The sequence below is a fragment of the Rhinopithecus roxellana genome, chromosome 1 (genome assembly GCF_007565055.1).
Source record: "Rhinopithecus roxellana isolate Shanxi Qingling chromosome 1, ASM756505v1, whole genome shotgun sequence".
Classification (NCBI taxonomy): Eukaryota; Metazoa; Chordata; class Mammalia; order Primates; family Cercopithecidae; genus Rhinopithecus; species Rhinopithecus roxellana.
In genome coordinates, this window is record NC_044549.1 from 93,256,795 (window position 1) to 93,268,899 (window position 12,105).

At 38.7% G+C, this 12,105-nt stretch overlaps 1 protein-coding gene across 4 annotated transcripts in view; it reads right to left on the minus strand.

Annotated features, from left to right (window-relative positions):
• Nucleotides 1–12,105, minus strand: part of RAF1 (Raf-1 proto-oncogene, serine/threonine kinase) — an 85,262-nt gene that overhangs the window by 15,189 nt on the left and 57,968 nt on the right. For 2 of the 4 annotated variants that reach the window (XM_010377297.2, XM_030928042.1), the window contains 8 exons: nt 10,455–10,557; nt 9,992–10,149; nt 7,605–7,703; nt 5,717–5,870; nt 5,058–5,117; nt 1,916–1,943; nt 1,680–1,807; nt 1,215–1,332 (listed from right to left, as the gene is read on the minus strand). In XM_010377297.2, the coding sequence (XP_010375599.2) occupies nt 1,215–1,332; nt 1,680–1,807; nt 1,916–1,943; nt 5,058–5,117; nt 5,717–5,870; nt 7,605–7,703; nt 9,992–10,149; nt 10,455–10,557 (848 nt within the window). The remainder of the gene's footprint in view (nt 1–1,214; nt 1,333–1,679; nt 1,808–1,915; nt 1,944–5,057; nt 5,118–5,716; nt 5,871–7,604; nt 7,704–9,991; nt 10,150–10,454; nt 10,558–12,105) is intronic. The other 2 variants (XM_010377298.2, XM_030928043.1) reach the window with 1 other exon arrangement.

The window sequence follows — 12,105 nt, forward strand, 5'->3', positions numbered from 1 at the left end:
ATGCCTGTAATCCCAGCATTTTGAGAGACCCAAGAGGACTGCTTGAGTCTAGGAGTTGGAGACCAGCCTGGGCAACATAGTGAGACCTTGTCTCTACAAAAAAATAAAAAATATTAGCTGGGCATTCACCTGTGGTCCCAGCTACTTGGGAGGCTTAGGAAGGAGGATTGTTTGAGCCCAAGAATTGGAGGCTGCAGTGAGCTGTGATTGTGCCACTGTACTCCAGCCTGGGCAACAGAGCAAGAATCTATCTCCAAAAAAAAAAAGAACCAAGTACTCAAAACTGGAGGTGTTTGATATTTTCAGTACCTTGAATTTTAATACTCCATTCATTTGATGCTTTTAACTTCTCTCAATCTTTGCACATTTGCACATTTATCTCTAAAGATAATTCCAGTGTCATCCAAAGTAGAAGTATAGGCACTGAGGGACTCTGTGATTTTTGCTTTATTGTAATCTGAATTTAGAAGAGATGACTTTTTGGGAACATGCAGCATTTTCAAGAAAATACCTATTATTTGCCAAAGTCCTAAAGCCAGAGGCATTAAAAACCTAACAGAGAAATGCTAAGTATGTTGCCAAAATGTTGAGTGTTGCCAAAATACACAAGCTGTAACTACAGAAGTTAAATAGTACCTTTCTTCCAAGTGACAAAGTGTTTCCATTAAAATAAGAACACTAATATTCCACATAGATTCAATAATTAAGTCTATGCCTTCCCTGTTTGATAGGGATACCCACAACTAATCCTAGGGCGAGACAAAGAGAAGTTATTTCAGGAGATTTCCAGCTTTCTTATGCCTAACTGCATGACTATGGGCAAATCAGCCCCCATTTCAATCTCTAAGGTCCTTTCCAGCTTACAGTTTTTAGAACCCAAGCTCCCTCCATAGCAGCAGACTCTTGCTCACTTAAGGAGCTTCCAAGCATGACCCATGTGCAGACTGTATTTAATCAGTTTAAAGGAGAAGCATTCCTGACATCTGATTATAGGGCTCAAGTCTTATTCACTAATTTCTAATTATCCTGGGAGCTTTATAAGAACCTAGTCTAAAAAGAATTAAGCTCAATCTTCAAGTATAACCAAGTATCTAAGGGAGAGTACTGCTGTAAGCCCAGGAGCACTCAGTCTTTTCTTCCTCCTGGCCCCCTGAGCTGAAACTTGACTTCACACCAAACCCCTGCAGTAAGTAAACGGAGGGCCCCAAGCTTACCATGCCATTTGCCCTTATAAACAGTTCCAAAAGAGCCTGACCCAATCCGAGTGGACAGCATCACTTCACTGGCTTCTATTTCCCAGTAATAGCTTGAATCTCTCTGTCCACGAGGCCTCTGAAACAAGTAGAGATCATTATTATACTCCATGCAACGGTAATAATCTTTTGATAATGAGCGCATCAAAGAAAGAATCAACCCATATCATCTGTTTCTATATCTTTTAAAGATAAACATATTAACTATACTTCCGATTTTTGTCTTTTGAGAAATACCATTTCAGTTAAAGCACTGGCAAGCTGTCTGATGCAAGTGTGCCAAAAATGACAGTGATATTTATAATCTCCTTCATTAAATATATTTTATTAGAATCCTCTCCTAAAATAAGTTAAAAGTATTCTAATTTCCAATGAGGTTTTTCTTACTGAACCCTAATTGGCAGGAGGTACTGTTTCTATACTCACAATTTTGTTTTTCTCCTGGGTCCCAGATACTGGTGCCCGCTCTCTTTGTGCTGGCACGGGTGTTTTCGGCTGTGACCAGCCTGTTGGGCTCAGATTGTTGGGGCTACTGGACAGGGCTGAAGGTGAGGCTTAAGAGACAAGACAAACAGAATCCACACAAAGATAAGCCAACAGAAGATACACCGTATAAAGAAAAAAAGCCCATTATTGTTGGCTAAATGACTACAGAAAAGTACCTGATTCGCTGTGACTTCGAATTGCATCCTGAAACAGAAAAGGAAAGCTGGTCAACTCCTACACACAAAAGATTTTCTCTGGGGGAGGGAAAAGAGAGGAGAAGGATGTGCAAGAACAAAATAGTATTACAAAACCTCTAAAAACCATAAAAATCCTAAACATACTCTAATCAACATTCCTTGATTAAATTCAGCAAGTATCAGTGGCCAGTACCTCCAAGGCTGATTTTTCATTAAATATTAGAGGGGCTGGTATTAATTTTTTTTTTTTTTTTTTAGATGGAGTCTTGCTTGCTCTGTCACCCAGGCTGGAGTGCAGTGGCGCAATCTCAGCTCAATGCAACCTCCACCTCCCAGGTTCAAGCGATTCTTCTGCCTCAGTCTCCCGAGTAGCTGGGATTACAGGTGTGCACCAGCATGCCTGACTAATTTTTGCATTTTTAGTAGAGACAGGGCTTTGTCATGTTGGCCAGGCTCGTCTTGAACTCCTGACCTCAGGTGATCCACCTGCCTCGGCCTTCCAAAGTGCTGGGATTACAGGTGTGAGCCACCATGCCAAGCCTGGTATTAGTTTTTCATATATAATGAAAACCACATTCTTTTTCTCAAAAGAAAGCAATGTACACAACAAACATACTCTTTCAAGGGAAGCTAGCAAAGTTACTCCCAGCTGAGACCCTTCCAAAGATTGGGAATCTTGTTCCACTGAGGCTCAAAACTTTTTTTTAAAAAGGCAGGGTGGAGAGGTGGATTCTGGGGGAAGCTCGCTCTTACTCCACGAGGAGTTAGGCTAAATTGACTAGAAGTGGGATTTGAAAAAGGTAAGCAGCCTACATACTTTATCCAAGCCTAAAATCACAGAAAGCTGGAAAGACCACAAATCCAAGTTTAAAACCTACATTTTACATATAAGAAAACACATCTGAACAGGTAAGGAGACTTGGCAGGGTCACTTGGCAGAGCCAGGAGGTGGCAGAAATAGAACCAGAAACCATCATACACGGATCTCAGCCCTCAGCTCTTTCACCACAAAACACTGCCTTATGGGTAAATTTGGAAATTGGTTACATTCTACTCATGGGAGAAAGCAAAGGCTATCTTTAGAATTTATTAGAAACTGTTTGGAAAATAGTTTAAAATACAGAGGCCTCCATGAGACCTAAACCCCAATCTAAAATTCATCACTTGGAATAGAATAATATAAAACCACTTGGCCCCCGTATCCTCAAAAAGGACATTTTTTGGGGGGAGGTCCTACTATTCTCTTTGTGTAACTACAGTATAGACAAGATACTTGTTCCACAAAACTATTACTAGAATGCTCCCACTCAATTATATCATTACAAGATAAAAAGAATCAAACCAAGCTGTTCCTCTGCTCCCAAAACATAATTCGGAATTTAACAAGAAAGCCTAGTTCTGGTTCCCAAAACTAGCTAGTCTTCAGAATTACTTGGATAGTGATTCTGACTCTGCAAAGAAGAATGACGATCCACCCCTAATCCTCGACCCAGGATTGACTGAGCATGTTCTGGAGGGGAACGTTGGAAGCCCAGGAATCTGTGTGTTTTTAAGTATAGCAGGATAACTGCCAGGTGGGCAAAACAGTGGCAAAAAATAATGTGGATTTCAATAGAAATCGGCAGCTGTAGCTTCATTATCCAAGTAATCTGTTCTTTGTTTTTAAAGCAAAGCACAATTTATTTTTATTAACCACAATTATATTCCTATGTAGTAGGATATTTTCCTTAATGTCATAGTAATTTTCTTCCCTATATCCATTAAATATTCCATATTTTATTCTGTGCTAATTTCTACAGCTGGATCAATTTATCCTAGAAAGAATTTTTCTATTGTTCCTGGAATCTAAATACTCAAGAGAACTATGAATAATCTGAGACTTACAAATAATTTAAATAAATAAAGCAACAATTAGTCTACTTTTAAAATGCTGACTCATGTGATTAAGTAACAGGAATCAAAATTTACCCTGCTTTCAAAGTAAAAAATGATTAGGGATAACAGTTGTGCTAATTCTTTTATAATAAAAACTCAAAAATTCTTGACACAATCATACATAGCTCATTACAACCTCAAACTCCTGGGCTCAAGCAATCCTCCTGCCTGAGCCTCCTGAGTAACTAGGACTGCACGTGCGCACCACCAAGCCCAGCTAATTTTCATATACCTTTTTGTAGAGGTGGGGTTTTGCTACATATAGCCCAGGCTGGTCTCGAACTCCTGGTCGCAAGTGATCTTCCCACCTAGCCAATTCTGACCTTTACTGTTCCCTGTAAGTATTACAGTGTTCATACAGGAACAAACCATTTAATAAAAGTAGCAGTAACTGGTATATTATTGTATTATCAGGACTAATCATAATGATAAAGCCAAAATAACAAAATTAATAGCTTATACATGACCTCCTCACAATAGTGGCAGGACAATTATGTTGAAAGTGATTTGAGGTCTGAGTGAGATAAACTGTGCCTGAGGCAGCAGATGTCTACATGATGAGAGACAGCATAGTTATCTCTGATAAGCTTTCAATAAAGGATATTTATTCCAGGGTTTATCAACCAAACTGACACATTTGGTACTAATATATAAACAGAATACCAATGCTGTGAGTACCAACTAAGTAAGTCTAACATTAGTCTGGTTGGAACTGATTTAAAAAAAAAAAAAAAAAACTTTTTAATGCCCTTGGCCTCAAAATCTAACTTGAGATTTTTTGTTTGTTTTTAAGGTGGATTCTTACCATGTTGTCCCAGTTGGAGTGCAGTGGCTAATCACAGGCACAATTGTAGCTCCCTACAGCCTAGAACTTCTGGGCTCCAGCGATCTTCCTGCCTTAGCCTCTGGAGTAGCTTGGACAACAGGCATACACTGCCATGCCTGGCCTAACTTAAGAAATTCATTTCACCTATCATCAATACCATATACAACATTTTTTTTTTTTTTTACTTCTATATACTCTACTGCCAAAAAAAAAAAAAAAGGAAAAAAGAAAACATGGAAACAAGCAACAAGAAATATAAATTTAACTTAGCAACTATTTCATTTTTGGTAGTCTACTGTCTGACAGTTTTAGCAATCCTGTTAATTACAAGAAAGCAAAGGCATGAAGAAAAATACCTACTCTTCCCCTCAAACAAAATCGTCTGGACCACGCCCTGGGAGAAGCATTCAGGTTGTTATTCTAGTCCAAAGCAATGAGAAACAAAAAAGAATAAAGAACAAAGGAAGTATTTAAGTGTATTCAGTTGTTATTAAAGATGAAGCAGAAAGCAAATTAAACCAATAGGACATAACCAAAAAGCCAAGAAAAGAAAAAGCAGTTCAAAAACACTAGCTTTGGGCACTTGGACATCTCCCTAAATACCTGCTTATTAAATCCTAGGACTCCACCCTTTTATTTCTAAATAAAATCACAAAAGTCTTCCAGAGAATCTGTAGTTCTCCATCACTGTTATTTTCTGTCCCACACCAAAATTAAACTCCTCTTTAAATATCTTAGGCACTCATTCATTAAAAGCCTATTCAAATCTGATCATGGGAAGAGTTCACATGTTAACATATTTTTCAGGAAATTTTAGTTCTCCACTTGAATGATATACCAACCAGACTATTCAGCCAGTCTAAAGATATTATGGATATAAAATACACTGTAAAAGTCCAGAGACCTGAGAAAGTGCTGCAACATTCCTTGATCAGATTTGAAACCCAACACTCTCTGAATAAATATCACCCTCACCCCATTAACTGACTGACATTACCACCCCCAAGGGGCCCTATTACCTCAATCATCCTGCTGTCCACAGGCAGGGTGGTGCTGACCATGTGGACATTAGGTGTGGACGTCGACCTCTGCCTCTGGGACAGGGAACCTTCAGATGAGGGACTGGAGGTGTTAAAGGTGAAGGCGTGAGGTGTAGAATACCTGTGCTGAGAACTAGGCAAGGAGGAGAAAGAAAATTCCATGATTGGCATTTAGGCTTTCATACTGGTGAAGTCTTTCAACTACCTACTTGATTAAGATGCTTAAGGGCAAACTCTACCTGTAGAACCTTTGACAAAATGTTTGATTCTTTCAAATATGTGACATCTAAAAATTATCTTAAGTCTGGGTGCTTTTGCATACAAAATTTGGAACAGGAAATAATATATGTATTGGGAATTCAATGAAAAGGAGAATGTATTTTAAGTTTTCTTTTTTTTAATAAAGCGCCACCCGAATACTCCAAATTTTTACATCATCTCCGGGAAAGAATAGATTAACATTTGACAACCACACTACCACTTATTAAGCTAGTTGGAACATGCCCAGTTTAATTTAGAGACTAAATTTAAGAACTTTAAGATTTTAAACAGGTAAGTAGACGTGCTAAGCATGTCTGCAAAAAGGCCAGACGTTTTCATTATTTGTTCTAAAGATTAGTTTGAGGTTTGTTCAGATTCAGTTAACATCCATGTATGAATTAAAGGGATAAAAGGCCAGCTTTTCTAAGGGAAATTGTTCTATTGTCTTGAAAAAATGCCTTCCCACATAATTCTGTTTATGGCTTCAGAGGCCTGGTTTCCTCTAATCTTCAGAGGTAACTACAAACTCTTGGTCAGATCTGCTTTTCAAATTATCAAGAAAAATAAAAGTCACACACAAATATATATCCAGACATATGCAAATTCCTTATTCTGAGATATGCTGCCTTTAATAATTTCCATAGTAGTTTCACATTAAACATTACCTGATTACACATTATGTGTGTGTGTGTGTGTGTATTTTTTGGAGATAAGAGTCTTGCTCTGTCACCCAGGCTGGAGTGCAATAGTGCCATCTCAGCTCATTGCCTACCAGGTTGAAGATTCTCCTGCTTCAGCCTCCCAAGTAGCTGGGCCAAGAGGCGCATATCACCACATCCAGCCAGTTTTTTGTATTTTTAGTAGAGATGGAGTTTCACCATGTTGGTTGGCCAGGCTAGTCTGGAACTCCTGACCTCAAGTGGTCCACCCACCTTGGTCTCCCAAAGTGCTGGGATTACAGGCGTGAGCTACCATGCCTGGCCTAAAGTAAGATACTTTGGATGTAGATTTTACTTTAGGTTTCAAATTCATGTGTGTAACACTGAGCAATACGTGAACTGAACAAAACTGATTGTAAAGCTGGAAAACAGAGTAAAGACAAGTTATATGCAAACTCAGAGACACATTAGAAACAATATTTACGCTGAAAATATAACTAAATGTTTTTTAAAGACACTAGTCTATTTAAATACATGGTTTTAGCAAATGCAAGGCCATAACATGCATTTCAAAGTTAAGGGTTTTATTTTTATTGAATCACTGTATCAAGTTTTGGGACCCTTTCAATTGAGGTTGAACTCAGTACATACTGAGCAAAGTAGAATCTCAAGCTCTTTAAAATGTAATGACATATTAAGGAATATGCTACGATAACAGAAGAAACTATAGTCAAAGTCACTTTCCAGAATGTAAGATCTACAGATCCATAAAGAGAATTTCTACATTTTGCTGTACCACCAGTATCACATTCCACAGAAGCAGCAAGGGATTTCCACATAGAGAGGAGGGAATGTGAAGAAACTCTTACTTTTTGTCTTCGAGCTTCCAACCCCCCCCCCCCCCCCCAATAACTTTTTAAAAGAAAAGCTATAGGTAAAAAAATTACCTAACAGGCATCCTGGAAACAGACTCTCGCATACGACGCATAGTCAAAGAAGGTAGTGCTGGGACTCCACTATCACCAATAGTGGAATTTGGAAACAATCTAAACAAAAGCAAGGAAAGACTGTTTTTTAGGCTTACAGTAATCTTACAGAGACAATCAGCATGCCTTGCTTTTGCAAACTCAGAGCTACTAAAACTGAACTCTTCCCAGTCACATTTTCCTCAACTGTTTTACATTACCTAGAATAAAGGGAACAATATTCCAAATAATTGGGTTTGAATGATTATTGAATGTGAATAATACTAATCTGCCAATAAACATACGGGCTCCACTGTGCTTTTTCTTTTTCTTTTTTTTTTTTTTTTTGTTGAGATGGAGTCTCGCTCTGTTGCCCAGGTTGGAGTGCAGAGGAGCAATCTCGGCTCACTGCAACCTCCGCCTCCTGGGTTCTCCTGCCTCAGCCTCCCAAGTAGCTGGGATTACAGGCACACACCACCACGCCCAGCTAATTTTTGTACTTTTAGTGGAGATGGGGTTTCACCATGTTGGCCAGGCTGGTCTCGAACTCCTGACCTCAGATGATTCACCCGCCTCAGCCTCCCAAAGTGCTGGGATTACAGGAGTGAGCCATCACGCCCGACCCAGTGTGCATTTCTAGGAAATACTGGTCCTATGTCTAGCTATATCAAAATAATGTTTTTCAAACTACAGTAGAACATTTTACAAACTATGTCACATAGAGCTTTTCTGGAAACATTCCATCTTGAAAATACATAGATAAAAAGACTAAAATAGGAGGAATAAATCACAGAAAACTGAGTAATTAGGCACCTTCTTTCCATGAGCTGGGTACCTGTCAGCAAGCCTCATAAGAACAATGCAAGGAAGGTAATACCCCCTTATTCAGATGCATGAACGAAAACTCAGTTGTGGTTATGGTTAATGACAACAGTGAGATTCTGACATATGTCTGTTAGACTCAGAAGCTTGTGCCACCAGGTGTGGTGGCTCACACCTGTAACCACAACACTTTGGAAGGCCAAGGTGGACAGACTGCTTGAGCTCAGGAGTTCTAGACCAGCCTGGGCAACATGGTGAAACCCCGTCTCCACAAAAAATACAAAAATTAGCTAGGCATGGTGGCAAACACTTGTAGTCCCAGTTACTCAGGAGGCTGAGGTAGGACGATTACTTGAACCCGAGAGGTCAAGGCTACAGTGAGCTGTGATCATGCCATTGCACTCCAGCATGTGAGACAGAGCGAGATCCTGTCTTTTTAAAAAAAAAAAAAATTGCTGGGTGTGGTAGCTCATGCCTGTAATCCCAGCACTTTGGGAGGCCGAGGTGGGCAGATCGCAAGGTCAAGAGATTGAGACCATATTGGCCAAGAAGGTGAAACCTCATCTCTACTAAAACTACAAAAATTAGCTGGGCGTGGTGGTGTGTGCCTATAGTCTGAGCTACTTGGGAGGCAGAGTCAGGAGAATCGCTTGAACCCGGGAAGCGTAGGTTGCAGTGAGCCGAGATCATGCCACTGTACTCCAGCCTGGCAACAGAGACTCGTCTCAAAGAAAAAAAAAAAAAAAAAAAGGTGGTGGGGGGTTGGGGGGACAAAAATAAGATAAATTTTGAAAGCCTGTGCCATTTGTGCTACTCAAGCTCTCATCACAAAATCAATACGTAAGTGACCATGAAAGCAAAAATGTTTTCATCATGGTCTAATAATAACACTCCCTTGGTCTCTCTAGTACTATCAAAAAAGGACAAAACTTTAAACTTTTCATATCCCTAGTTACAGTTTTTAAAAGGCAGTTTGGACTATGTACTTTTAATATAAACTAAATTCTTTAATAAAATTTTATCTATATGAAATACATTGTCTCCTAACAGAAACAATCTTTCAAGATTTTATATTCAAACAATTTTAATTCCAAACAACTAAGTTTTCTCCAGTTTGAAGTGAAGAAAATAGCATCAACTGTGCTTTCTGCTCTTTCTCAATGTCAAAGGCTCATTCAGCATATTCAACAAAATACAGAGCAGTGTCTACTAGTAACCCTAGTAGATGATACCATTAAGAGAGAAAAGCAAAAAATCTTCTTGTTTTCATATCCTTTTGTTCTTTTCCTTACTGAATCACAGTCACAGTATGTCAATCTCAATTTGACAGATAGGAAGTCCTACTCCTACCTGCTCATTCTGGAGTATTGATGCCACCAAGCCTAGCTAGTTTCAGAATTATCACTGTTTCTAAAGTAGTTTCTGGATCACAATTCGTTAAATGAGGCTAGAATCCAGACCTTTCAGTCAAAATCTACACCAAATACCCTTTAAAGTATTTATACTCCTCATCCCTATATTCCTTGAGAAAAAGAACAATGCCTTACAAGAGTTGTCTGATATTACTCCAGTCCACACACATAGTAGGTACTTTGGTGCTACAGTGCTCATGAAATTTGTAGCCACAAGTTTGACATCGAAATCCATTGAGCAGGAATTTCTGACAGATGTCACAGAAGGCAAGCTTCAGGAACGTCTTCCGAGCCTACAACAAGAACACAGGTGTAAATTATGCTGAATAAATAAAAGATGACAAAAGACAAAGTCATTTCCTCCTTGGCCTCCAAAAGAGTTTTTACAAAATGAATCGTACTTCCAACATTTACAGAATTCATAATCACAAATTAAAGTGTATCTCTGGCTAATGAAATCTAAATTGCCTTACCGTAAACAACAGCATAAACAGCTTTAAACAATTCAACTATATACATACGCATATTACCTGAGAAATTTCTGTTATGCCTGGCAAAGCCCTCAACATGCCAGAAAGAGAGGAGATCTGCAACTTACAAAGTTGTGTGTTGTAAGCGGAACATGATCCAGGAAATCTACTTGAAGTTCTTCCCCAATCAAAGAGGCAGCATCAGTATTCCAATCTAAGCGTGCTTTTTTACTAAAAAGAATTTTTTTAAAAAAGTATGAACGGGAAATGTTTAAACAAGGTAAAAGTGCAATAGAAATAACAACAGCTACCATTTATCACATGCTATATAAACACAACTTTATTTAATCCATACAATAATTTATTTAATTCATACAACAAACCTATGAAGTAGGTATTATTTCTATCTGAAAAATAAGAAAACTGGGACTTTAAGAAGGTAACTTGCTGAAGGCCACAGAGCAAGTTTAAGGGCCTATGTTGGAATCTAGGTCTGCTGAACTCCAAAGCCCATGTTCTTAGAATAAAGTTTTCTATTTATTTAAAAAAATGTTTTTTGGTAGAGACAGAGTCTTGCTGTGTTGCCCAGGCTTGTCTTGAATCCTCGGCCTCAAGCAGTCCTCCTGCCTCAGCCTCCCAAAGTGCTGGGATTACAGGCGTGAACCACCATGTCTGGCCAGAATAAAGTTTTATTTAAACAACGATATATAACAATCTCACGATAAAGTCAATATACATTAAATTGGAATTTGTAACATTAAAATCTTACAAAACTCCCCAAATCCTGTAAAATGGATTATAAATATTGCTGCAGTACAAAATTCAGTCTTCAGTAGCCTATTTCAATCTAAATAGAGAGGAACCACAAATGAAAAATGTACTTTTCTATTAATAACAGACTCAAATCTGTAGTTGTAGGGTCTAAAAGTCAATGAGAAACTTAGAACTGTCTTTTAAAATCTATTCTGAAACCACACTTTCTCTGCCTACAGTATAAATAAGATAAAAAAAACAGATACATATAAGTAAAAATCAATGCCCAATTCCTTTCTCATGTTGTATCCAGTTAATCTGGCCCATTTTCCAAAGGAAGAATATTCTCAGGTAAAGAGAATAACATGTACAGCACCACTCAAGCCTCTTCATCATCTACCAGAAGCCTAGTCAAGCCATTTTTCCCACTATCCAACAGTAAATAATACACTCCTTAATATAATTACCTATACAGCACCTGAAAAACTCCCTATAATTCCAAAGGACTATTTTGCCCTTATGAAGAGAGGGAGGACAAGCCTTATTTTCTCATCAATCTGCAGACTGATCCTAATGACAATCTGCTCTCTGTCCTAGAGACTCCAGAGTAGCTCCAAACCAGTGCAGCCTTGGATGAGAGTAGACCAAGCCCTCCCTGTCTCAGAATCTCTCTAGTCCTTAAGGAGCACTATGGATTGGCTTAGGGACCCAACCTGGGCTACATTCAGCAAAAGTTAACATCTGCTTCAAAGATTTGCACTTCAACAAACGCCTCCTAAATTGAGAATTACACTCACCCCTTTGAGTAGATTTATTCCCTGGGCTATTCTCTCAAACTGGAGAACTCTTTGAAACATGAAAAAATGTAAGCTAAAGATGAATAACATAAGTGACCCTTTCCAAGAAGAGGGTAAAAAAAGAACCCTTTAAAGGTTTCCCTATATTTTAGGGGTGGAGGGAATAGTGGATAATGGATAATTACAGACAGTTCTGCTGCTTTGAGGTATTACTCCTAGCCTTTGAGGG